The 27,620-nt window shown below is 39.6% G+C and overlaps 2 protein-coding genes across 4 annotated transcripts in view; both read right to left on the reverse strand.

The window, feature by feature from the left end:
- tmem9b (TMEM9 domain family, member B) overlaps positions 1–4,487 on the reverse strand; it is an 11,894-nt gene extending 7,407 nt beyond the window's left edge. The window contains exons 1-2 of the mRNA XM_039796130.1: positions 4,245–4,487; positions 976–1,020 (exon numbers count right to left, since the gene is read on the reverse strand). Coding sequence (XP_039652064.1) covers positions 976–1,020; positions 4,245–4,316 — 117 coding nt within the window. The 5' untranslated portion in view covers positions 4,317–4,487. The remainder of the gene's footprint in view (positions 1–975; positions 1,021–4,244) is intronic.
- A 565-nt stretch (positions 4,488–5,052) lies between these two features.
- scube2 (signal peptide, CUB domain, EGF-like 2) lies at positions 5,053–26,152 on the reverse strand. Of its 3 annotated transcripts, none has more exons than XM_039795912.1 (23): positions 25,881–26,152; positions 25,316–25,432; positions 24,803–24,928; positions 24,285–24,419; positions 23,292–23,417; positions 23,069–23,185; positions 21,640–21,729; positions 20,761–20,877; positions 20,525–20,647; positions 19,723–19,839; positions 19,467–19,589; positions 19,051–19,167; positions 17,730–17,819; positions 17,455–17,583; positions 16,568–16,735; positions 16,019–16,222; positions 10,475–10,645; positions 9,108–9,275; positions 8,327–8,488; positions 7,993–8,190; positions 7,150–7,302; positions 6,976–7,055; positions 5,053–6,097 (listed from the first exon to the last, which is right to left on the reverse strand). In XM_039795912.1, exons 1-23 carry the CDS (start codon positions 25,966–25,968, stop codon positions 5,951–5,953), a joined length of 3,066 nt encoding a protein of 1,021 aa, XP_039651846.1. In that variant the 5' UTR covers positions 25,969–26,152; the 3' UTR covers positions 5,053–5,950. The 3 variants fall into 3 exon arrangements, with proteins under 3 accessions (XP_039651846.1, XP_039651844.1, XP_039651847.1); XM_039795910.1 differs by having other exon boundaries at positions 16,019–16,225; XM_039795913.1 differs by lacking the exons at positions 16,568–16,735; positions 17,455–17,583; positions 17,730–17,819; positions 19,051–19,167 and having other exon boundaries at positions 16,019–16,225.
- Positions 26,153–27,620: the final 1,468 nt, after the last annotated feature.

The following is a 27,620-nucleotide window of genomic DNA, read 5'->3' on the forward strand; positions in this document are numbered from 1 at the left end:
AACACACAGAAAAGAAAAGACACACACACAGGAGACAAGAAACACAAAGAGAGAGAGAGACACACACAGAAAAGAGAGAGAGAGAGCAGCAGAAAAACAAGACAAGAGAGAAAAAGGGGGGAGAGAGAAAAAAAAAGAGAGAGGAAAGAAGAAAGAAGAAGAGAGAGGAGAGAGAGAAGAGAAGAGAGAGAGGAGAGAGAGAGAAAGAGAAAGGAGAGAGAGAAGAGAGAGAACAAGGAAAAGAGGAAGAGAGAGGAAAGAGAGAGAGGAGAGGAAGAGAGAGAGAGAAGAGAGAGAGAGAGAGAGAGAGAAAAAAAGAGAGAGAGAGAGAAAAAGAAGAGGAGAGAGAGAGGAGAGAGGAGAAAGAGAGAGAGAGAGGAGAAAAGAGGAGAGAGAGAGGAGAAAGAGAGAGAAAGAGAGAAGAGGAGAGAGAGAGAGAGAGAGGGAAAGAGAGAGAGAGAGGAGAGAAGAGAGAGAGAGAAAAGAAGGAGAAAAGAGAGGGAGAGAGAGGAGAGAGAAAGAAAGAGAGGAGAGAGGGAGAGAGAGAGAGAGAGGAGAGAGAGAGAGAGAGAGAGGAGAGAGAGAGAGAGAGGAAAGAGGAGAGGAGAGAGAGAGAGAGAGAGAGAGAGAGAGAGAGAGAGAGAGAGAGAGAGAGAAAAAAGAGAGAAAGAGAGAGAAGAGAGAGAGAAAGAAAAAAGAGAAAAATATATATATATATATATATAAAGAAAGAGAAAAAAAATAATAATATATATATAAAAAAGAGGAGAAAAGAAAGGAGGAGAGAGAAAAAGAGAATGGAAGAATGAGAATGGAAATAAAGAAAGAAAAAAAAAGAAATGGAAATTAAAAAAAAAAAGGAAGGAAAACATGGAAGGAAAAAATATGGAATAAAGGAAAGGAGGGAAAAAGAAAAAATAAATGACGAATGAGAAAAGAAGAAATAATGGAGAAAAGAAATAAAGAAGGAAGCACAGGAAACCTGTAGAAGAAGGATTTACAACGGATGTCTTCAGAATTCTGTAACAGATAGATCACATGTATCAGAATCTTTGTTTTGTTTTTGTTTGTTTTTGGGGGCGAGGGGGGGGGTCTCTCTCTCTCTTCCAACATACCTGCACATTTCGCTGGTAACACATATACAACACACTTACATAACACATCATTATTAAATCTGGCATTAAGTTTATATTTATTTTATTTTGCCCCCTTTCCTTCCTTTTGCTACTTTAATCATTTTTCTGCATTGATTTAATGTCCTTATTCGTACATATATCATCGTATTCTTAGCGTTTCAGTCTTGTGTTCCTTTGTTTTATTTTACTGTTTTTAGTTTATTCCTTTCAATTTTTATTGCCTGTTCTTTGGTCTTATTTTTAACAATTTTACTCTTGAGAAGCACTCTGTGACTATGTTCTGTATACATGTGCTATATTAAATGAACTTATTATTGTTGGTAACATTGTGGTTATTATGTTTTGTCAATATTGCCCTCTCAGAGGCGTCCCTGGGTACAGCCCCGAATGTTTTATGAATAGCCCATGATCTCTCGCACTCTCTCTCTCTTATTTTTTTTTTTCACAAAAATAAGTATAATGGAATAAAACTCCCCAGAATGGCAGAGGCAAATTAAAAAGAAAAGTATTTTCCAACGTACTCGGAGTTCTTACATTTTTATTGTAGAACTCATGGTTGAACTGTAACTTTGTCCAGTTTATTTTTTTAGAGGTGAATAGAACAGGCGAATAGAACGGGCAGCTACATGCTGGGTCTGACCAACATGTTGTTTTTGTTGCCATCACCTAGCAAACGTCTCTACGTGAGGAAAGCTGTGAAAGGTGTAATTTTCAGAGGAATCATAGACAAATCAGTCTAATTCATTGATGCCATTAACACAAAGTTTAGGAGCGCAATACTAATGATTTAGTTTGAAGTTCCTGTGACGTTTCCAGTCTACGGTTCAGACTCAAACACACAGAGCTCTGAAGCAGACCTGTGCGTCGCTTAGTGTCCACTCTCGCTGTAAAAATAGAGATGAGCAGCACGCCTTCCATGGTCTGTGCAGCTTCAGGTTTATAGATAAAGTTTAACTTTATTTTTCTCAAAATATCACAACTCCTCCAAATCTCAGAGAGCACAGATGGGATATATTTTGAATGTGCACAAAGTTTTGAACGTGAGCAGAAATCTTGCTCAAACACATCTGAAATATTACAGTCCAGGGGTTTATTAATTCATTAAAATGAATTCATGGATCGTTGAGGTGAATAATTGTCATATGGACATTTAAGGAGGTTACTTCTAGAGATGTTCCGATACCAATACCAGTATCGGTATCAGCTCTGATACTGCCTAAAACGCTGGTATCGGGAAGTATTGGAGCATATGCACCGATCCGATACCACGTAATAAAGCCCTAAAGAAAATCTACGTTAAAGTAGTTTATTTATGTTATTTTTCCGTTATAACTGTCAAACTGCATAATAAAAGAAAGTTCTGTGGCATTCGTTGTTTGTATTTGTTCATGTTTCACAAAGAGTTTAACCTGAGCCAGACAGACAACAAAGATAGAAATTATATCACAAACATGCAGGGATAGTAGTATTCAGCTGTTAAAACATAATAAAATATATGACACCCTGGTATCGGATCGCTACTCGGTATCGGCCGATACGCAAGTTCAGGTATCGGAATCGGTATCGGGAAGCAAAAAATGCTATCAGGCCACCTCTAGTTACTTCCCCAACAAAAGACGAAAAAGAGGAGGGAGGAGTAAATGATGGCTAGGCTAAATGTGTGGTGACTCATATAATTAGAAAACTCGATCCAAAGGAGAATAAATAGTTGAAAGTAGGGCTGGATGATTAATCGAAAAATAATCTAAACCGAAATTCAGAGCCTATAACCGACGTAATTTTACCAAGTCGATTATTTCGGTCTTTTAATCCTGTTAATATTTCCGTGCCGCCCACTGTGTGTTAATGTACTTTCCCCTTAAAACATATTACGCCGCGCTGTGTAGTCAATGGACTCCGCACGTTACATTAAAACTTAATTTACTTTTTTATTTTTATTTCATTGTAAAATCTACAGTTGTAGATTTAAGTTCAGTTGTTTGAAATATTTAATAAATAAGCATTAATTGCTATCTGTGTGTTGTTTCCTTATTTTAGAATCACAAAGATAGGATTATACACTCTTTCATTAGAAAAAATAACCGTGAACATATTTACAGTAGCCTATAAGAAAAGAATTTTTTTTTTCAAATAATCATTCAATAATCGTAATCAAGGTAACTTCTTCGATTAATCGTGATTATGATTTTAGCCAAAATCTTCCAGCCCTAGTTGAAAGCAATACAGAATGCCTGAGAGCCTTACTGCAATATATTCCATTATGTTTGTATATTTGGATTGTAATCTATGTTTCCCTTTACATAAAGATATTTCCAGCATACATTGATTCAGAAAAAGGTAGAATTAGGTGCATAACAATTCACCAGAATGCAGGAAATGAATTGTTTAATGCTCGAAATGTTCAGGGGGTGGACCCCCAAACCTCTCACATCATAAGTAACCATAGTGTATATATCTATGATAAGTAACCACACAAATCTGGAAACAAAACACTGGCGTTTGGGTTGCCAGGCCAGTTATGATTAGACCAAATGTTGGTGCCATCTAACTTACATGGAAGCTGGAAACTAAAATGAACATACACTGGCTATTAGCAAGCCAATCGCCGTTTTACATTGCATTTAGTTTATTTAAATGAGTCCGGGCTAAGCCCCAAACCTCCTCAAGTCCTAGAAACGCCCATGTGCCTGCTACTCTATCGCTGACACAGCGCTGTGGAGATCTGGCAATGAGAGACTAGTAATGCCCTAAAACCAAAATATTGATCATACCATTGGTTATTTATTTGATATGATGTTGATGCTGTTAGCTTCCCTACATAAATACAGGATACAATCAATTGTCCATTGCCTGCACTGAGCTAAAACTACAACAGTCTTTTCTGTTTAGACTGTAACGTTAGCAAGATGTAGCTTTAGCAACACGGAACATCACAGGGAAGTCTCAACCTCAGCATAACAAGAGTTAGCATGACGTAACGTTAAGCTATTCTTACGCGTAACTGTCGGGTGAGATAATTAATCTTTACGGGAGATTTAAAGAGATGATATTTCATCACTATTTTCTCTCTAACGCTAGCTAACCTATGCTAGCTACCATTAGCCTTACCTTCGCTGTCACTTGGTTTAAAAGCACAAAACAAGCCAAAGAGAAAGCCTCGAGAAGAAACACAGACTTCATCTTCACAGTCTGTATTAGATTTCCAAAGAACTGCCGTTCAAATGTTTCCAGAAACTTCTCCAGCAGATTAATGAACACCTTAACAACTGATGACTTTAGCTATCAAGCTTATTTAGACATAAACACATTCAGCTTCCCAGCAGCTGACTTGTAGTTTCCGGTTTCCGCACACAAGACCACCAGAGCTTGATTATGACAATAATGAGTCCCTGGCGGGCGGTGACATGTGAAATGGAGGAGTTGTTTTTTTAACATCATCGTTTGGTTTTGTACTAAATCTGACTTATACAATTTAAATCCATTAGTCGACGATTAAATCAGTTACTTTTCATAATTCTGAAAAAAAGTTCTGGGAAAAAGCCGAGCAACACTCCGCCCTTGCTGATGATCAGGTTAGACAAAACGAACGCAACCCTTGGTTCGACATGTCAGATTACCAAATTGTGGTCGTGTACTTGTGTGGTCAGGTTCTTTTTGCACTAATATTATCATTCTCATATCCCATAGTAAAGCTTATCCTTGCATTTTTTAGGTATTATTTTAAATAAACATAAAATAAAACTTCATTAATCAGTGGGTGTGTGTGTGTGTGTGGGGGGGGAGTATTTATGTCTAAATATTGTCTTGCGGATGAGTCAGCAGTCATGGTGTATGTGTGTGTGTGTGTGTGTATGTGTGTGTGTTGGTGGCACAAAAACAGAAAAAATAAGTGGGGAAAGGGAATACAAACACAAAATAAGTTTCCTATCTTTATTTACAGCATATTACAAAACAATAAAAAAAAATATACATACACATGGCATCTAAGACAGATGAATAGCTCAATTCTATTTTACAGGACTTTTCATTTCTTTTCATGTACTCTGAATAGTTGTCTTTGGTTGCTAGTAAACAATACAAAATATATTGATGCATTCTGGTGTCATTTTTTCAGTGCAGTAGCACTCATTCACACACCTTGGAACATCAAATACATGTGCCACCAGCAATTGCAGCAATGCTACACTGTCAAAAGTGTACATAGTTGCTAGCGTTTCACCTAAAACTTTTAACATCATATACAAAACATTCATCTGAATAATTGCTCTTGTGGTGCCACTACTTCTTTAGTAGTGCTAATGTTCCCGAGAAAACATTTGTGCTATATTTGTTTCTGACATTTAGCAGTATTTCTGTCAATTAAGCTCTACCTGTAAAAGTAGCCTATGTTAAAACTAGATACACCTCTATATACAGCATTACTGGTATTCAGTATATATCTGTTTAGCTACAGCATTTGTTTTTCATCATGATGCTATTAGCAAATGTCTCATAATGTTGGCATGTACAGCATTGAATCCTGAGATGGTAACTTTAAAATCCAAAGTCATTACAGACGCCAAATTTCCAAACACATTTATCCAGATCCCCGTCTGAGGATGGCCACAATACCACCGACCATTTCTCCCTCTTAAAGCTCCACTTGTCCACTTTCTCTTCAGGATCAGTTTTATCAGGTGTGTAGTCCACTCTAGTGTCGCTCCATGTGAAAACGGATAACTACAGAATATTCTTAAAGGGGTCAGTGGATTAAATAGATACTGTGGCCAGTATCTAATCTAGGTTTTTCATGAAATATCCAGAAACTACCTGTCCTAAGGGCGAAGGAATCTCAGGACTTTGGAGCGCAGGAAGCGGATGAAGGATTTGGGGAACATTTCTCTTGATTCTTGTGCTGTGTAGTTGAAGAAGTTCTGTGGGTGAGCCAGTACATCAAACAACGCCCTCATGAGTTTCTTGTCCTGATGAGAAAATGTATTCAATTCAATTTTATTTATTGTGTCAAATTATAACAGAAGTTATCTCAGGACAATTCACAGATAGAGTAAGTCTAGACCACACTATAATTTACAGAGACCCAACAATTCCCCTAAAAGCATGCCTTTGGTGCGACAGCGGCGAGGAAAACCTCAAACAGAACCTGGCTTTAGGTTGGCGGCCATCTGCCTCGACCGATTGCATTAATGGAAAGCAAAAAAGCATATAAGAAAGTCAAGAGCAGGAGCCTGTATTTCCACAAGTCTCAAGAGGGCGCTACATGCTAACTGGACCTCAGAACAAAATAAACAGAAACGCAAATCAACAAGTGGAGGATAGTACTGATCTGAATAATCAATAATATCAACACCTCAGATGGGGCACCCTGGTGGGAACCATATCATTGTAATGTCACTGGTTCAATTTCTGTCCTCAGTTCTCTACTCTGTGCTCTCTAATAAAGGCATACAATGTCCCAAAAAATACTCATCTAAGACTGCTGCAATAACCTTTTTTGCCTCTTTTTTCTGTGTTTTTTTGCCTTCTCTTTGTGTATATGTATGTACATATATTATGTGTAGATTTGGTGGATATGGATGTAACTTTTTGTTATGTTTTTATGTTTTCTGTGGTTAGTGATATGACTGAAAAGCTGTAGATTACATATTCTATTAAATATATTGATTTGCACTATATTAAAGACATAGTAATTAAACACTTTTTGATTGCCATTAATATGTTCTATGTAATATGTGTGCCAAATTATACATGTAACATTGTAATACACAACCACTGGTCCAAAGTTACAATACACAACACAAAACCCACAAGTGCTTCTTGTTAAACATTTCTACCTGCATACCTTGAGAATTTCCTGGTGGTTCTCTGAAGCGTACAATCTTCCGTCTCTGACAATGTCTTCTATCAATTCTTGGTAGTCCTCTGAAACAGTCCATAAACAGCGTATTAATGAAACCAAATTTGACAACACACTGTGGTAGCAGCATCACCGTTATAGCACAAAACATCTTCTTACCATCGTATGTTACATATGGGACCTGGAAGCCTTTCCCACTGTTTCCCTCGTTGGACCTGAACTGTATCCAGAGCCTCTTGGAGCGGGAGGTAAAAGCGATGGGGCGCTCGTATGTCTGACAAGTCTCATAGGTTGTCACAGAGTTGGAGAGAGCTGTATAATGAAGATGTGAGTGCACAGGATAGCGTACATAATTAGCTTACAACATGATTGTAAGTCATTAGTAATAAGATAATGACACATTAGTGTATGTTGGTTCTCCTTGGTAACATGGATACTAGTCTATATCCTTCGCATTCCGCTTCTGGGATTGCTACGTTGCTGCAGGAAATTCTGCCGGATGCATGTATTTTGTATACATATTTTGTATTTCCTCCGCTTTCTTTGTGTTGGAATTTTAAATTCGGTGGATTTATTAAGGCCTATTGTTGACTGCTCTTCAGATCTCTGCATGGTAAATTGAAACAGCTAGCTAGACTATCTGTCCAATCTGAGTATTCTCTCGCAGGGCTATTTTGCAGTGGCTCTGTGCGGAGTTTAGCACCACCCATGACGATTCTGATTGGTTTAAAGAAATGCCATTAAACCAGAGCACATTTCTTTCCATCCCCGAATGCTATGTGGAGTAGCCAGACCCTCCTTCAGCGTGCTTTGGAGGAGGGTCTGGCAAAGCAAGACTACATGGATACCAGCCAAAGATATTTTGATACCATTTTGGCTACGCTGATTTAAAATAACCTCTAACACGTAACCCTAAAATAATAGTTAACCTCTTGGTAGTATAATTTTTGCTAATCAATACGCTCACACAAACACACACACACACACACAGTTCAAACTTACAGCTCTTTCTCATTACTAAGTAGTCACCGCACTCGTCCTCAATAGGCAGGAAGATTTCTGGGACGACAATAAGGATCCTGCGTTTGGGTGGTGGGTTGATGGTCCAGGTGCACTCCACATTGGCTGGGTAGTTCCCTGGGTAGTTGGGGGACTCGATGAAACCAGTAAAATCTCCCAGCTCTCCTCCACATTGTCGGTCTGTAAAGTGAAACACAGATGTGTCAGACTGATGATAGTTTTGGTGCAGCAAGGTAAATTATCTGGAACTGAATCCCAAAATAAATGTTCTATGTATATTTTTCAGAGGTATTACTGCATACACAGACATATATACTTTTGCATTGCATGATGTGAGTGGAACCATCGAAGTCGGTGGTGGTATTTCCAGGGCAGGCGATGCAGTAGTTCTGCCCAAACTCTCCTTGATACGTGCCCGTGGGACAGCGGATGCAGCGGTGTGTACTGGTGTTGTAGTAATGTCCTGGAGAGCACTGGACTGCAAGAGCCAATGACAGTGATAGAGGGATGTTAGTTCATATAACACTCCCAACATTCATTGTCTGGGTTAAATGTAATATATAACTCTAATATGGGTGTTTTAAAGCTTTTTAGATCACATGCTAATCAACGGGTTAGGAAAATCATCTGCCATGTTGTGCTAAAAAAAAAACGTTTCAAAAACAAATTGGATTAAACATAAAGTACACTGTCATCGAGCTAAAACCAAAACCCATTTACCCTAGTTCCTGAAAGGTCGACATCTAGGAGGTGCAAAGTTTCAAACTGACTCAAGCGCCTGAATGTACAGAAAATACAACAGCTGCAGAGGGCGGCAGAGTTCCAGTCAACACCCAAAAGAGCTCCATAGACTCAGCAACCACATGATACTGTTGTGATGCCAAGTGAGCATTACAACAGTGTCATGCAGCAAAGATGTTGTTGCAGCACAGAGGTTTAATTTCATTGTAGTTTAGTTTGACAGGTTTTCATAAAGTTTCACAGCTCCAAAAGAGCCATCTAATCCTTCCATTTATGTTAAACCACAAGACACTAAACTAAACTGGAGTTATTAGTTTTTTATCCTGAAACAACAATAACACAGATGACTTCCACACCTTTAGTCTCACACTCCTGAAAGGTAACAGCACCACTGCGCTTTGTGACCAAGTTCCCTCCACAAGGGAAGCAGGAGGTGCGTCCCACTTCTGGCTGGTACGTTCCCAGTGGACAGGGCAGGCAGGGGGTGAAGCCGTCATGAGAGTACTGACCCGGGGAACACTGACCTGAACACACACAAGCATTAGGCAAAGTCACAGTGTAAACTGTTAAACACAGCAATGTTTTTGGTCAAATTCGATTTCTCTTACAAAACCTTTAGAGCTGCACTTGGATTAGTTTATTTTCCATGTAAAGAGAAAATACTCTCCACTTTTATTAAGATAAGATATGGCTAAGCTTAAGCAAATGTTAATGGACAAATGTTAATGGAAAGATGGCATGTTTAATCTGCAGTGCATAGTGTAACGCCACTGAGTGTACCTCCTGGGTGACTAATACAAACTGGGAGTTTGCTGATATCTTCTTGTTGTTTAGTCTAACAGAGGAGATGGGATCTGGGATTCAGCTACAAAGTGACTCCGATAACAGCACAGGGGGAGACCAATACATGGTGGCTCCTTCTGCTATTATTCAGGGGCTGAAAGAAGCCGAGTTCACCTTTTGAATTCAAACACATCTTCAACATCTAAGCTCAAGCTTCTTTGGCTTTACACAAAGCAGAACATCTGCCAGTGAGAGATCTTTATCGAGCCACCATCGCTTCCTGTGTGGCTCATATTCACAAAACAGTTTTCCACATTTTGTGTCCTCCCATGCCTTTATTGCTTTTTCTGCCTTTTTGTTTATTTGTTCCAGATTTTACATTTTATTTTCATTTGGCTTATTTTCATTGTACGTACGTTTAAAAAAAATGCTGTATAATTTAAACTAATTGTCATTACCAACAGGATGAAATTGATGAAGACAAATTTAAAGAGTTCTTTCTCTTAAACTGGCATATTCTGTCTTTAAAGGCTATAACCACATTGAGTTTTGCACTGATGAATATTTTATATCTAGTTATTGTATTAACTTATAATTGTGGTCTAGTGGTCTAAGACACATATCATGCAATGGAAATGTCCCCTGTTTGATTCAGGCGGAGGCCTTTGTAGCGTGTGTTTCCCATTGGCTCACTCTCACTGTTTACTGTTTGTTTCTTTAATGTCAATGTCTGTCTGGTTTGGAAGAGGGATCCCTCTTCTGTTGCTCTTTCTGAGGTTTCTTCCATTTTTTCCTTATTAAAGTTTTTATTTGAAGTTTATCCTTATCTGAAACAGGAATCTAAAGATAGAGGGTGCCATATGCTGTAGAGAATGTAAAACCCTTTGAGGCACATTTGTTATTTTGAGCTACATAAATAAAATTGAGTCGACTGTCTCACCTCCACACTCAGACAAGTTTCGAGCTCCGACCACTTTGGGGACTTCTCTTCCTTCAGGTCGAGGACAGACTTCACAAGACATCTGTGCCTCCTCATCCTGATACGTTCCAGCTGGACACAACACACACCGTCCCTGATCCCCATCGTAGTAAGTCCCAACGCTGCAGCTCACTAACAAACAGGTGGGGAATGACACCGAGATAGATTAAAGGTTATTAATTCAATGATTTACAAGTACACAAATGTGCATCCCTGACTATAGACACAGAGCACATTTAAACTTAGGCCTACAATGTTTCTCCCCTGGAGCAGACAAGCTTGTGGTTGCTTGTCACATCGCTGAGAGCTGATAGTTGTATTTTAGTGCTCGAACATATCTATTGTTCTCTCAACAAAAATGCTGTGGTATAAAACCAAGTTGAAACAAAGTAATTATTTGAGCTGGTGATATCAAACATTTTCCCCACAAACTGAACACAAACACTTGAGTTAGGACACCCAAAACAGACTGAACTGTAATTTACGTTAATTTAGCAGCCAGATCAGTGTCAGGAAGGGAGATAGACAATGTAAAATGCAGACATGAATCAACAAATTTAGCAGTATGCCCTGTGGCTACACATAATAAAAGAGTCCTAACCACACTGTAGATTTACACCAGAAATACAGCGGTTCAATTGCATGACAAGACCATTAAAGTCAAGTAACCCAGATTTAATCAGCTGCCTCTCAAGTGTAATCAAACAAGACAATGTAAAATGTATAAACACAGCGAAGAGCATCCTTAACACATTAAAGGCTGAGTCGGATCAATTTATCAATCTGTTCAGATCAGATTTGAGAGTTTACTTACACAGAAATGAACATTATCACAGTATCACTGACCTTGATGCAGTTTAGCATAGTGTACACCAGTTTACGGTTTTGGCATAACGTCTGTTATGATTGACACTATAGATAAAATTGAATTTAATTCACTAGAGCTTGAAATGCATTCAAAGTGCATTCAATAGGGTACCTCTCACAAAGTTACTTCCGTCTCATGATTTATTTTTGCTTTTCGCCAGGGCATCTTCTGAATGTTTATTACAAGTTATCTGGCATCTTCAGTCAGACAACCTTCACATGTCAGCGAGATAACCTCTGAGATAACTACCCCTAAACACGTGCGTACTGATGCATTATTAAGCACCCAAAAACTTTTACTCTCACTCACTCACTCACTCACTCACTCACTGACTCACTCACTCACTCACTCACTCACTCACTCACTCACTCACTCACTCACTCCTTTGAAAGTTTAGGAAGTAACCAGGACTACAACATTTAATAATGAGTCATGAATACGTCAAGATACAGGGATTATTGTGTTCTTCAGGACATACATATCGAAACTAAGAAAATATGTATCCTAGGGCTGCACTGAATAGTATGAAGCTTCATAACATGACATTGACATTCAAATTCTAAATCAACATTAAAATGATGCGCAGCTTCTTCTTTTTTGTGCTTGTCTATTCATTCTGTTTAAACCCTGTATTTCAGCACAGTTGCAGATAAATAAAGATTATGCTACACTAATATTACCAGTATTATACTATTTGTAGAATTAGATTCCAGCAGTGGCAGGATTGTTTCCAACTTGTGTGATCCAAACATTTCCAATAACTCCAGAGCGTTGTTTCTGTCGTAGCATAATGTTGCTTTAAGCCTATGGGCAGAATTACTATTTCATCGTTATTTCATGCCCTTATTGGATTAGCCTGCTGCCTACATGTTTTTAGATTGACAAAACTGATGAGTTCCATTCATTCAAAAAAAAATTAAGGATTTTGTTCAAGGATCTTTTTATTTTTTTTGTGTCACATAAAAAAATGACATTTGAAAACCTCAATAGAAGCTTCGAATGTAAAAAAAAAAAAAAAGGACATTCAGTAGGTCCTAACTGATCGTATAAACCATCACGTAGATCTTCCATACTGGTTTTAGGTTATGGCTGAATTGAATTAATGTAAGTATTGAACTCAAAGGTTCTTAGCGGCCAAATGTTTTTAGAAAAGAGGGTAAAAACATGTTGTTAACAAAAAATTGATAAAAACATTTCCAATTCAAGATTTATAACAAAAGAAATAAATGTAGCTTTAAATTGTTAAAAAAACAGCATTATAACTTCAAATGTAATAATATTTCTTACAAAGAGTAACTTGACATAAAAACTAATAAACCAAAAGGCTGCATGGTCCTTTGCACACACACACACACACACACACACACACACACACACACACAAACACACACAAACACACACACAAACACGCACACACACACACACACACACACACACACACATTGAAATTAAGGTCTGCAACCTGTCTTTCACATTTCAGAAACACTGTAACACTGCGACGGGACACACATATGTGTACAAAATAAAACTTTTGCAAACCATCCTAATAACAGCCAAAGAAAATCACTAATATAAAGACAAAAGAGCACCAACCCTCTCCACAGCTGCCATTGAGCCACACATCTGACACGTGCTAATACTTGACTCAACATACATGGCTGTGCATCAGGGAGGAGCTTTTTATATCACCATAAGCACCCTCGCCTCTTTTAAAAGCAAAAACAGAAGCAAATCAAAGAGAGTATTTCCCTCTTATCTCATACAAGTGCAAAGGCTTGATTAAAGGAACTAAAGCATAGTTTTTGCTTTGGTTCCTCCCACTCAGAGTGATGCCTGTAATTAATTTGGGAATTACTGCGTCTGTCTGGATGTCTTACGAACTTGACTTAAAAACTGAAGCTGATCTCACACAAGAATAAATCAATTGAATTCCAGCCCTTTAGCACAAAATGTGCCTCAGTTGTAGTCTCTAATGGCAGTTATACACCAACCAGACGGCCAACCGTTGGCAGAAAAGCCAGTCGGACTGATCAGTCTCCCGAAGTTGGTCCAAAAAGTGCCACAGAACACACCGAACAGACGAGACATAATACGTCTCCATAACAGCAGGCGGCGCTAATCTGTATTGTTGCCCAAAAAATGAAAACCGGCAGCTGATTGGACGAACGCGTCACATGGGTTTGTTTTCTCCGGAAATTCAGAGCCAGACTGTCATGGCGGCTCGTTCAAAATACGATCTCATCTTGTACTAAAATAGTTCACTGAAACATGTTTCTGAAAACATTTTAAGCGAGAAATAGGCCATGCAGTTGCTGAATCTGTCTTCATTTCAGATTTAAAAGATTTTCGTCAGATTTTTAGAGACTCTAGTCACGCTCATTCCGCTCCCCGTTTCCGGGTGAATCCCGACTGCACTGCCTCCGACTGAACATGTCAGGTCGAACAGACTCGAGTCACCGACCTCGCCAGACTGTCCAACGGCCGATTATCGGGTTAGTGTGTCAGCGCCTTAAGCTGCCTGTTAGCAGAGAAACCACTATCTCTAAAAGCTCAACACACAAAAGCTTTAACGTTGATCCATTATACGTGGCTCAGCAAATTGTTAGATTTTTCCTCTAAAGAAAGAAAATGTAATTCTCTTAAAAGAAGTTCATTTTTTGAAGCCTATTGTTTATTCTGAAAGACCATGAGGAGCCATCATTGCATTGTCCTCTAACAGCTTTTATTTGACAGAGGGAAGCAGTGAGAGAAGAGAGAGTGTGAGAGTGAAAGAGAGAAAAAACCTTGAAGCCTTTCAAATGCAAAGAACGCTTCTATAGAGTCCTCGAATTGATGGCCCCAAAGAGGTTTAAAAGACCTTTCACCTCTATTCAAGTCCCCAGTCTTTGCCTACTTGATGACATAGGAAAACAGTACGGTATCACAGTGGTAAGGAGCTGAACCCAATAAAAGGGGTCAGGTTTCTGAATCCCCCCATTCTGTTTGGCCCAATCACTGCTTGCGCCCATCAAGCCGAGGCCCAAACAACTGATGCTAATTGATTCCCATGGTGTGGCTGAAGTCAATTCTCTTTAGCAGTTTAGTGGCTGGGGGTCATGCAAAGTGGCCCCAGCTGGGGGGCAGGGGGGGACACAGCACTCAAACTGCCAGCTTGAATAAACAGCACTTCCTAAACATCTTCAATGTTAAAACAAACACACAAACAAGTTGACTACAACAGTCAAATAGATGTGGACATGCACTGTTCACGGCATCTCTGAATCAACGTTGATCTGTTTGCATTTGTTTTAATTTTTATATAAATATGTATTCTGATGCAGTCACGTGTTGGCAATTATCAACAGTACAAATAAACAACAGAATATTTACATAATTAATAAACTACATCATGCATACATTTTATTTAAACAGAAACAGCCTGGAATATAAAGCAATGTAGTATCCAAAACCAATGCTTGCACAGAGGTGAAAGCCTTATTTCTTTAACTGCACAGGAGGCTGTGCTGTCATCCCTCTGAGGCAGTGAGAACGAGCCCCAAATGGGGTTTTCAATGGAATAGGCAAACTGAAAAGGACTAAACTGCACTCCGAACTAAGCCAAAGCGGGAGGTGGGGGAGGAGGGGAAAATATAGCTCCTTTAAAGAGCTAGAGGTTAAGAAGAATGCCTTTCAGCCCCCCTCCTCCTCTCCCAAATTACATGTCTACACCCCTGCCATGGCCAATAGACTGCTCAACGTTGACCAGAATGATTCTCTTTCAACAAACGTTATCTCAAGAAACTACAGCTATGTAGTTTCGGACAAGTTTTGGTCAACATGAAACAAAAACCTTAAACACACTTAAAGAGTTGTGTGAGGTTTACTAAAGATCTGGGTCTACATCATATTCAAACATCCTCAACATTGGTGGTAGACGTGCATATATCGAACAAAAACGCATACCATTTGAATTTGAATAAATATTTAGACATCTCACCCGTTTCTGTACTGTAAAGACGGCGTGCAGCAGGCAGCAAACTTAGTGTGAGGCCCGAAACTAGGGGCACATGGTCCCAACAGCCAGAGAAAACACATGCCAGCCTTCCGCTCTCAAACACTGACAGTGTGCGGTCTTATTTAATGAACATATTCTCCATCACAGGTTGTATATAAAAACCCAACCGAGAGGCAACAACTACCAGGAGACCTGCCATCACGTTACACTCTTATCCCAGGGAGATGCTGGAAGATCTCACAGCTTGGAGGGCCAACAACAGTCTCTCTGTTCTTCCATGCGAGCTCGCCTTCGCCTCCAACTTGCTCATTACAGCATGTCTGCAAACCAAATAGGGCACTCATCTGGCCAACACCTGCGCCAAATCCAATCATTAAACCAGCTTGTCTAAATATATCTCACTGGTGTGGACCATTTCAGTTGCTTTAAGACATGACTATGAGTCTACTGTGTGTATAGGGCCTAGTCAGAAACATTGCTGCCTTGTGTTAGGTGTAACAAAAGTGGTTAGATCTGTGCTTTTGAGAGATGAAAAGCATCAATATCTCCAGTAGAAGTGATGCCTGGCTGAATGTTGCATGTCCTAACCTTTAACATGCTTTCTGTGTTGAATAATAAGTAAATATAAAAAGATAAATCTCACCACACTTCCTGCCCACCAGCACCTGTCCCGCCACACAGTGTCCTGGGAGTTCAGCCGGCTTGCCCAAACTTTTGGCGAGCTCATAGTCAGACCCGGCGAAGTGGAGGTGGAACTGCTCCCGGTTGATGGACTTCCTCAGGGTCCTGATGGTCTTCCTGAGCCTCTTTTCTGAGCGTCGGCGTACACAGTTCAGGTCACAGCTCTCTGCTAAAAGAGAAGCATTTGTTTCCACAGCAAAATGTCAACTCCCACGCCAATCGTAAATTATACATTCATGCGTGGATGCTCGCATGCTTGCCTAGACATTCACACAAATGCACCATCAAGTCAGGGAAAAAGCAATCCAGGCCAACACATGAAGAATTCAAGGAAATAAAACAAAAACACCTCTGAGTCCCAACCTCGAAGCCCACCACCATAGCCAAGTCAAAACAGGAGATACTTTCACAGTTTGGTTTGTTTAGTGATAAACAGACAGCAGCGAAAGAAAGATGGAGAACAAGAGGCGAAGGTCGCAGGCAGGCAGAGGGGAAGCGCAGAGAGACCAACCTGTTACCTCCTCTAGGTTCACATCCAGCTCAAACTCAGCTGTTATCGAGGAGCCGTCCTCCTCGCCAGCTTTCCTGCCATGGCGGCTGCGCGTTCGCTGCACGGACGGGGTGCAGCGCAGGCTCACATAGCTGAACTGGACATTTTCAGTGAAGAAGAACCTGCTATCTGTGGACATGGGATACAACCACCCCACACACACACACACACACACACACACACACAAACACGACCACGCCACAGCCAGCAGACACACACAAACAACACACACAATCGCACAAAAAAAAAAAAAAATAAAAAAAAAAAAAAAAAAAAAAAAAAATTAAAAAAAACACAAAAAAAAAAAAAAAAAAAAAAAAAAAAAAAAGTTAATCTGATCATTTTTTTTGTCATGTAGATTGCATAGCTGAAAATAGGATGAGATGTCCCAGTGACAATTTCCTTTATTTGAAACAATTATGTGCCCTTTCAGTGACTATGAGGGATGTAAAAGACCATGCCGAAACCCTTTGGAGAAGCAAAATAATCCTACAATCGGAAACACATTTGATTGATGGCTAGGTCAGACCTAACTGAAAGGCATGCTATGGCTAATTACATCCTCCCCTGTCACTGCCAGACAAAGTGCTGCACTGAGACATCCAAGACACTCAAAACCACATCACTTTCCCCACAAATTTCTTTCACATTTGCCTTTGGTTTACTTTGAAGCAGCCTTCAGGTCTGCTTTATATTCTAAAGATTGTGGCTTTAGATGCTGGCAGCTCTTGGTAAACCCTAAATGTTGTTTAATCAGTAACATGAAGGAGCTGTAATTTTAATCCTTGTCTTTGTGTGATCTAGTGTTTGGAGGCATTGTTATGTTTGCTGTGTGGCAATCGCTGTACCTGTAATCGAGTGTGCTGAGTTTAAGCTTTCCTTGAGTTTCTCCTGACTTCTTTTTAAGTTGCATTTTGCAGTGCTGGACTTAAAAGTGGCTGTGGTTTTAATGCGTGGAATACTGGCCATTTCTGGACCTGCAGGATAGAGGAACAGAAAACTTTGTTATTTTGATCTACTTATATATCAACTGGAGACAAGAGAAGCCTGAGTTGTTCCTGAGTAACTGTTTTGTGTGGCAGAGCGGAAAGATAGATGTAAATCTCTGATGTTTTGTACTCGCCTAAGCAATGCAAGCCACTGTTGTTCTTTTGTGCGTCAGCCAAGCAGGGCAGAGGCATTCCACAGGTCACCGTGTAGGAATCCTCCGTCCCTGAAAACACACAACAGGCCGTGACACACAGACCAACACAGACAAAAGTGAAGGCCAAAGAAGCCAAGTCAGAGAGAGCAAACAGGTAGCATGTAGGAACATGAAGAGCCTCTGCAGACTGATGTTGACAATTAGATCTAGAACAGCTTGACTTACTGACTAATTGCGTTTCTATTAACTTGCTTTAGCCGTGATGCATCACTTTTGTTTTTAAAAACATAGCTGCATCTGGAGATACAGTACCTGGTCTGCACTGTGATATGCTGTTTGGGTTTAATCATGCCAAAAAACATAATAGTGCAACTGACTGAGGTGTGTCATGTCATGTCAACTGATTGGATCAAACATGTCATAGAAGTCACAGTTCTTACTATTCACCTAAGAGCCTCATTGTTTGCTGTGCTTTGTCAGGGCTCTACTGAAGTCCATTCACTCTTTGCAATGTTTCAAACCAACCAAACCGATCAAGTAGAAAATGAGTACTTGTGACTTAGTCAATAACTAACTAGTTAACACTTTCTGCAGCCGCCTCACAGTGACAGCCTTCCAGCAGCCACCTCTTCACTTTTGGTGTTTAACAAGGAAAACGTGAATCAGTATTATGAACTCTTCGTCACCTTTCAGGTTGCCACAGCACAGCAGCAACTTAAAAGATGTTTTGTGGAAGACCAATTAAGACTGTTGAACCTCTGGAAGGCTTTAAATCTAAAATGCACATATGAAGTGTTGAGAAAGCCACAAAGGTTAGCCACCGAGAGCCAAACTGTTGCTCAATTAAAGTTAGTCTAAATCTTGATTTAGACATTTATCTGGACTTTTAATTTCCAGAGTCTGCATTTCTGTTTCAAAAATTGCTAGAGTGGAACTGACTTCATCACAGCTCTGACAAAGTGTAGCAAGAGGGATCAAAACAGTGATGCGTTTAAAGATTTGAACTGACAGTGACAATGTCTAACTATAACTATGTAATGCAAGAGCTAGTGTATTTACAGTATATTTAGCAGGTCAGCTATGGTTAATGAGAAGAAAACACTCAAAAAGAAAACAATAAGGCTCAGGTGTTTCCTGTGCAAACCTTGAACCATAAACATGCGATCATGGTAAGCCAAACCATTTCCTCTTGAGTACTTATGTAATATGAAAATACGGCAATACAGTTAGAGCTGCACTTGCTGAACAGCAGGTAAACAGGTGAATCATGTTATATATAGATCTGGCTGATCCAACTCACCACTGATGATGTGAACTTGAGACTGGCATGTCAAGAAGCAGCAGTCCCCTCCCTCCTGCTTACTACAGTTCAGGGTAGGTTTAGAGGGGGGTTTAGCAGGTGGGAAACCCTCCGCCTCTAGATGGAAATCACAACAAAACTCCAAGGTAAAAAAGAACACTTTTGATTGTAACAAGGAGGAAGAGGCACAGAAAGTCCAACATCCTGACAGCACCAACAGCATCGTAGCAATTTGGATGTTTTACTCAAGCACAAGAAAAAGCCAAGTGACAGAGAATTAAAGAGAAAAAGAGAAGTAGAACAAAGTATCTCCTGTTTTTGTCCCCCAAGTTTTAGTCCAAAATGTGGGATGTCACACAATTTTCTAAAGACACAACAGCACTCAACAGAATATGTAGGAAGAGGCATTGGCTTACCAATGCAGTCCTTTTTGTTCCAGTGTAGCTTATAGCCAAGATGACAAAAGCATTCAAATCCACCCATGGTGTTTTCACAACCCTGCTCACAGCCGCCATTGTTCACACTGCATTCATTTATATCTGAGAGGAAAAGGGAAAGTTTTATAATTACATTCTTCCAATACATTAATGAGCACTTGTGTATGGTTTTAGCACTTGTGTGTGTTACGCTTAAGTTGTTATGTGTAGCTCCCTTCACCCGATGCAGACTCACCTCCGCAGTGGGCCAGCCCATACATGGTGTAGCCTTTGTTGCACAGACATTGAAAACCACCGGGGGAGTTCACACACGTGTGATCACATGTGCGCTCAAAAAAACATTCATCTATATCTGTAATCAAAATCAGGCAGGGGACATAATAGCAGGGCAGTCAGTTGCAATCTTCATCAGGAGGGATTTTCCACCCACAGACCCACAGTTACATTTGATCCTGAATTTTCCCTCTTCCCTGAAATGTGACATGTACAGCATGACACATCAGGTAAAACAGCATTGGGTTTTAATCGTAATTACAGGTAAAAAGAAGGTAGCGATTCATTGAGACACCTTAAATTGAATTGTAGTTGCATCAGGTGAGCATCATTAAAGCATAGAACCTGATCAAAAGCATAGCCCTGTTACCAAAAATCATAACATAAGAAAGGAAGCTGGCTGACAGGTCTTTTAATACACAATATAAGACTAAATAAAATGCTAAATCCCAGGGAGATGCTAAAGTTATTAAAACAGTAAAACAAATTTATATTCTCATCATGTCAAACTAAGAACAACAAACTGAATTCTGACGTTATGATCTACAACTTAAACTCTTCAATTATGTATGTCACTATCCCTTAAACTACGTGTTAAAATAAAATAACAGGTTGAACCTTTTAGACTTGAAAAACTCAGGATGGACACAGATGCTATGGACATGACAAATGTCTGCTAGTGTTGTCACATCCCACTCCATCATATCTCATTTAGATAATATAGGTCTCATTTTGTCCCAAATCAATTCAGGAGCCATTTCTACCTTGGCACGAACGTTCGTCTGTCAGCAGCTTGAAGCCTCTTCTGCAGTTGCACTCAAAGCTGCCAATGGTGTTCCTGCAGAAGTGTTCGCAGCCGCCGTTGCGAATCTCACACTCGTCAATGTCTGTGGGGAAACAGGTGATATCCTGACAAGACTGACTATACAAATGTACTGAGTTAAATCAGTGTTTCCTCTCTGTGAAGTTTTTTTTTTTGTGTGTGGAATGGCAGTCTGACCTTTGCATGTCTTTCCATCCGGCTGCAGTGTGAAGCCGACTGGGCAGCTGCAGCGCACGCCTGTGGATGTGTCTTTACAGGTGCAGTCGCACCCCCCATTGTTCACCGCACAAGTTTCTGAAATTACAACACACGACGTGAATGTATGTGAATGACCTTCCTGCTCGTGAAAAATGATCTTTATTCCACAATGTCAGATACCAGATCCTTAGTAAAACAGATCCTTGATGTTTTGAACAGAATCAAACTATAGAGTGAAAGAAATATTACAAATACACTGTTTCTTTCATAGATTTTTAATTATTGTCTAAACTGCTCTGAGCCACTTGAGGCCATGACAAATATTGAATTTATATACTGTATGTAATATTGATTTAAACATTTATAAATATTGATGTTTGGATGTAGAGTACATCCATACACTGGTTAGGCACATGGTAACATCTAGGCGTACCCTGACAACACGTATTATTAATAACACAGGATAACACTCCCAGAGCTTACGTGCTAGTCACGTTCTTGGTAAAGTGCCAAAGTTATAGTGTTTTACATGTATTGAGTGACCCAAAATCACACAACTGATAAATACTAACTATACAAGACAAGATTCACACGCTAGCCTTCCCCAAATGGAAGGAAAACGTGAAATGTGTCACACTGTCACAAATGCATATTTTTCAGGGGGAAAACTGGGGGTGAGAAAGCGAGAGCGTAGTCATTTCACAGTTTGCTCAAAAGACTAAGGAATGCATTGGTTTACTAGACATTAGTCCTCACCCCTGTTTAACACCCGTGAGTGGTTCCTGGCAGCTCAACATGCCATCACGTAAAACACAGATTCAAGCTGTTAGCCTCTGAATGAAGGAGTGTAATTGTTACCCATTAACAGTCTTCGTTTGACACGTTTGTCCACCTCAGTAAAGGATGTGACGTTGTGGTCTGCAGACTCAGTGGTGGCTTCATCTCGTTCTGTGACGCACACAAAAAACAATCATTAACAGACTGAGAATTAGTACATGGATTCACTACATTTCCGAAATAACACACTCAGTGGGACTTGTTGTTGTTCACATTTCAGTAACCAGATGCATGTTTACACTTGAGATATTCAGCTTGCAGTGGCTTGGTGTGTGTCAGATAACACACCAGATCAGTAAAGTGGAAGTTGGGACAACAGCCTGGACCTCACACACGCTGCTGCCGGAGGGAGAGATATTACCCAATATCTGACGGCTGATCCTTATCCCTCATAACCATTGTGTGGAAAAATGCACACAGTGAGACAGAGATGTTTCCAGTTACTGTGTTTTCATTCATTCATCAAGATAGCCTCCGCATTACCAAAGAAACAAAGTCCAGCATACTGTAAGCTCCTCCTGCAATGCACACATCTTGAGCTGAAGTCTAGTTTTGTTATATTCCCAACAGAAATTATTCTTATTCTTATTCTTATTCTTATTCTTATTCTTATTCTTAAACCCAAAACATAAATCCTTCCTTTGTCATACCCTTTCTGTTTTAACTGTATATGTGTAAAAACAACCAGCCAACACTGATGGACAGTTCGGGTTAATGATGTTCTTTTTGAACCATGAGTGCCAAGAAGAAATATGAAAGACACACTGAAAAACTAATCCCTTTAGTAGCTTTAAGGTTTGTTAAAATCATCTTCCACACTTTCAGATAGGACAATGTACATTATCAGCTTGTTTAAGCTCTTCAATCAAACGCAGGACTCCATTTGACAAAGAAATCATAAGGTCCACTTACCAACTTTCTCCACAGCTTTCAACCACATCTCACGGTATTTCTTTTAACTCCATCCACTGACGAAGACCGTAAGATGCGGAAAAAGCTGGTAAGTGGACAATGAGTGCAAAAAAACTACCAAGGTCAAGAATGAACTTTCACGTTCATCCAATTTTTTACATCTGCACCATAACATTCAATTGAAATGTTCTAGATATCTTGTGCGTCATTTCATATAAATTTCCCCAAAATTCACTTTGACAAATTTGTTATCTTTGGAAACTTCTTTAGAAAATTTAAAAACTTCTTTAAAATCTCACAAATCTTAGAATTTCAATAATGGGTGAGTTAAATGTTGGCTGCATATAGTTTGAAAATGCCTGAGCTACTGGCGAGTCAATTGGATTAAAAGACAATATATGGTTACACCAATCGGAGGATTAAGATATGCTTTTGAAGAGGGAGTTTTAAAGATGGATGCAAGAATATTAAAGACGACAGAAAATGACAGAAAATGTTTTTGCATTCGCAGTGTTAAGTAACAACTAAGTGTGCTTACCTATACACGACCTCTTGTCAGGTTGCAGGGTGTACCTGGCGTGACACCTGCATATGGGGCCGTTCTCTGTGTCCTCGCATGTGTGCTGGCAGCCTCCGTTGCCATGGTTACAAGTTACTGCAGGGTCAACAACATGCAACCATAAGACATATTTACAGTGCAACATTTGAAGCCAACTGCAGGTGTGTAGTGTAAAGGCAGCTGTATTCCGTTTAGCACGTACAGATGCAGCCTCTCTGGTTCCTGGCCAGCTCGAACCCTGGACGACACTCACAGGCCACACCTCCTTTGGGTGTCTCTTTGCAGATGTGGGCGCAGCCGTGCTCCTTATTCATACAGTTGAGGCCCTCTGGGATAGAAAGATGGAAAGAGGTACACAATGAAACTCTCCTACAGTGACTGACCGGCTGCACACAAAGGCACACATACTGAGAGATTAGTCTGGCATCCTCAAAGACACTGATTGTTCTCACGCTCTTACACAATCCTAAAACATCAACCACTGCGTTTTTTCTTTTGCACTTCTAAAAGTATGTAAGCAGAGGAAAAGTTGTTTCATTCCCTCAAAAAAACAAAGCTCTGCAAGTTCTTCTAGTAGTATCTACAACAAACTCAATAATTCCTCGAGCTGAAAAATGAGATGAGATGAATCAGCATATATATAGATGGGTCACAGCTGAGTGGTTAGGTCCACAGGATTTAAAAGGGTTGTCAAGACCCGATGGAGTGGAAAGTACTTGCATTTAAGTTGACTTCAGTCAAGAAGACAAAACAAAGGCACTTCAGACTAATCTGTGACACAGACCACATAGACCCGAGTGTTGCAGTTATTAACTCATTTTGTTCCCTGGGACACGGAGATCCTTTTCCCACAGCATGTTGCTGCTGCAGATAAAAGCTCAGTGACGGGAGCCAGCTTGAACCTGTCACCCCTCATTGTGCCATCAATTTAAATTTGTATGTGAATATTGGAGAATTTGCTACATAATTCTCTGACTTTTTTCACGGCTTAATACAATTAGCAGAAACACACACACACAAATAATACATACTCAAAAACTCTTTATAAATAAACTAGGCACTCTTTACAAGTTCACTTCCTCCATGCATTTCAAGCCAAATTTGAATTTGTGGTAGTACAACAAAAATGCTGTTGGGCTAACAGATGCAGGTGTGGCTGCTGTTTACAGAACAAGTGTGCGTGTTGTACACTCACCCACAGAGCGGTGGATGCATGTGTGCTGGTTGTCGCTGAGGAAGAAGCCCTCTTTGCAGCGGCACTCATAGCTGCCCATGGTGTTGACACAAGTGTGTTGGCACCCACCATTGTTGAATTTGCATTCATCCACATCTACAGTACAGCGGATGGATTGCATTAATGAACAGTGTTTACAAAACTCTGGAAAAGTATTTGTTATATTCACAATGTTTTTTTACATACTTAAATCAAATAAGGCAGTTTGATCCAGTGTTTACAAAACATTAAGGCTGAAAATAAAGCTTTTTAAAATCCAATTCCAGACATAAATATTTACTTTTAAATCACTGCATGAAGAAAACCAACACAGTTTGTATTAGGCTACATTTACAAAGAGAGCTCAAGAAAAGCAGTGCGTGTGAGAAACTTCACATACAGCCCACACAAACATGAACTCTTCACCAATGGAGCTGATGATTCAAGCTCTCTGTCTATCCCAAAAGGTAATTTACTTAGTGGTTTAAAGCAGGTCTTACCTAGACAGTTATGTCCATCATGCGCCAAATTAAATCCGTCATAACAAGTGCAGCGATAATTGCCTGGTATATTGTTGCACTCATGTACACAGCCACCATTGTACTCCAAGTCGCATTCATCAATGTCTGAGAAGTAAACATCACATAAATTAATGATCATCTACAGATCTAAAAGTTATTAAAATGCAAAACATTTTAAGTCTTTGAACAGTAAGAACAAGAACTTTAGTGCAATAGGGGATGTATATTGTCTATCTAAAATAAATATATGATAATTAAATGAGCACAGATATCCCATGCCCTTATAGGAATTCAGAAATTATGACACAATAGATTTAAGAATGTGTAATTACAAACATGTAGGTAGTATAACAGATTGTCTGTCCAAATGCCACCCTGCATTAAAATGTGTGCCTAAACATCCAAACTGTGATCCCACTTTGACACTCAGATGGTTTTCGTAACCAGATATCAATGTGAATCAAACTGCTCAACAAAAAGCAGACACATTACCTTCACAGTGTTTTCCATCTCCTTTAAAGCCTGCTTTACACGTGCACTTGTATGAGCCTTGGGTAGTCTGACAAATAGCATCAATGTGACAGCCATCACTTCCCTCTACACATGGATCTGTTGGAAATCCATATAGGTCTTAGTTATAACACATGCATACCTACAATATTCAAATAGTCTAATAAGTCAAATAACATGACAGTAACACATATGCACTTCCATGCTTTGTGTGACTATACTAAAGAAGACGAGCACGCAAGACGTCCCTAATAATAATAGTCGCATACAGCAGGCACGTTTGAGAAATCCAGTGAAAACTAACCTGAAAGTTAATAAGTTACATACAAAAAAAAACTTGTTTTACAAATGTATGTGTACAGGTAGCACATCAATTCACACTGTCATTTGTATATAGCTACACATTTAGAATAAAAGAAAATGTAAAAGTCACCACTGGGGAAACAACAAGAGCGCACCCTGAAAGCGTGCGTAAAGTAGCACTCTCCACAACTGGAAAACATACACATAGGCTACACACATGCACATACACTCACTACAGTCCCACCTCGAATCTCTGGAAGCGCTGCGCTTTGGCGGCTATTTAACAAGAGCAAAAACAAACAAAAGTCCCTTGCAGCCCAAATAGCTCCCATGGTGATATTTCCCAAGTTTAGAGGTCTTCTCAAAAGGACGCGTACGCACTGAAGTCGTGACCGAGCGTCCGCCTCATTTTCATTCTAGCCTGTCAATCTGCTTCACAAGGGGCTTTTGAAAAGAGAAAGGAGTAAGTGAGTGAGTGAGTAAGTGTGTGTGTGTGTGTGTGTGTGTGTGTGTGTGTGTGTGTGTGTGTGTGTGTGTGTGTGTGTGTGTGTGTGTGTGTGTGTGTGAGAGAGAGAGAGAGAGAGAGAGAGAGAGAGACAGAGATAGAGAGAGAGAGAGAGAGAGAGAGAGAGAGAGAGAGAGAGAGAGAGAGAGAGAGAGAGAGAGAATGAGAGCTTGCGTGCGCGTACATGTGAGCGTGATAAAAAAAAAGAAGCGTTTGAAGCAGATCCGCGTCAAGTCAGTCAGATAGCCAGTGCAAGACCGGAAGTGTCGAGACTTTTGCATAAAACGTTACAAACGTCTGTGCACTACATAGGTTTTTATTTTGAAAGCTATGACCGGAAATCATTTGGTAAACCTGACTCCATTGAGTTCTTTTAAAGTCTCTTGTAAACATGGCCTTTGGCGTCTGTAACGTCGACTACGTCAAAGTTCTGTGATAGAAAGATCGAATACACATAATATGAGCGATCTTTATGGATTTTCGTCTATGACGGTTGTTTAGCTAAGTTAGCTAGGCTACGTAATAGCTCCTAGTATGCGTAAGGTAAAGCATGGATGTATTATAAGGAGCACAGTATAGAGGACCTTTGATAATACATCCATGCTGAAGAGTAGCTAGAAGTTCTTTGGTAGCTAACGTTACGTTACCGTTAGCCAAACAACGTGGTTGCTAGGCAACACACATAAATCGGATATAATCTGTGATACATATCGGTTCTAATCAGACTGTCTAAAACCATATTATGTCTATGTCTAAAACGGCCCCTGACAGCGAGGGAGGAAGCTTCCGTGATAATTTCGTTAGCCACAAAGAAAACGGCAGCTAACGTTAATTTCAGTATTTTTTTTATTTTTATTTTTTTTAACTTTATTAAACATGGTAAACAGACAGGCATTCAGCAGGCCGTCTTATCATACATTTATATATATATTCCAGTATGTAAATACATATACATCAAATGATATATGAACAAGTAAGTTAAATATAAAACAAGGTAGGTATCTAATAAATAAGTCAATATAACTTATTTAGGGGCTAGAGAAAATAATTATTTGAAATATGACTGCGTTCACTTGTTTTGTTTGTCACAATGGTTAGCTAATGTATCGATTTACAAATTAAATTAAACCAGAAAATTGTTAAGATTTGGGAAAGACATAAATAATCTTGCTTTATTAATTTGATACAATTATAAGATATGTCATGTAACTCAAAAGTTTATTATTACATTCAAATTTAGAGATAATGTTTTGGGCATACTTATGTCTCTGTCTCTCCAAAACACGTGAAGAGGGGCAGTGATCAATAACCAGGCTTTAGGGTTTTACACTATGTGATGTGACGTGTTTTAATCGTAATTGTCACATACTGTATTTTGATGTCGGTTACCAAAAAGGTGCCTCCAGTTATTAGATAGGGGCTTAATTGTGACCCTTCAGATACAGGGATTTATTTTTTATTACCAATATATATATATAT

Source organism: Perca fluviatilis, chromosome 3 (genome assembly GCF_010015445.1).
Source record: "Perca fluviatilis chromosome 3, GENO_Pfluv_1.0, whole genome shotgun sequence".
Lineage (NCBI taxonomy): Eukaryota > Metazoa > Chordata > Actinopteri > Perciformes > Percidae > Perca > Perca fluviatilis.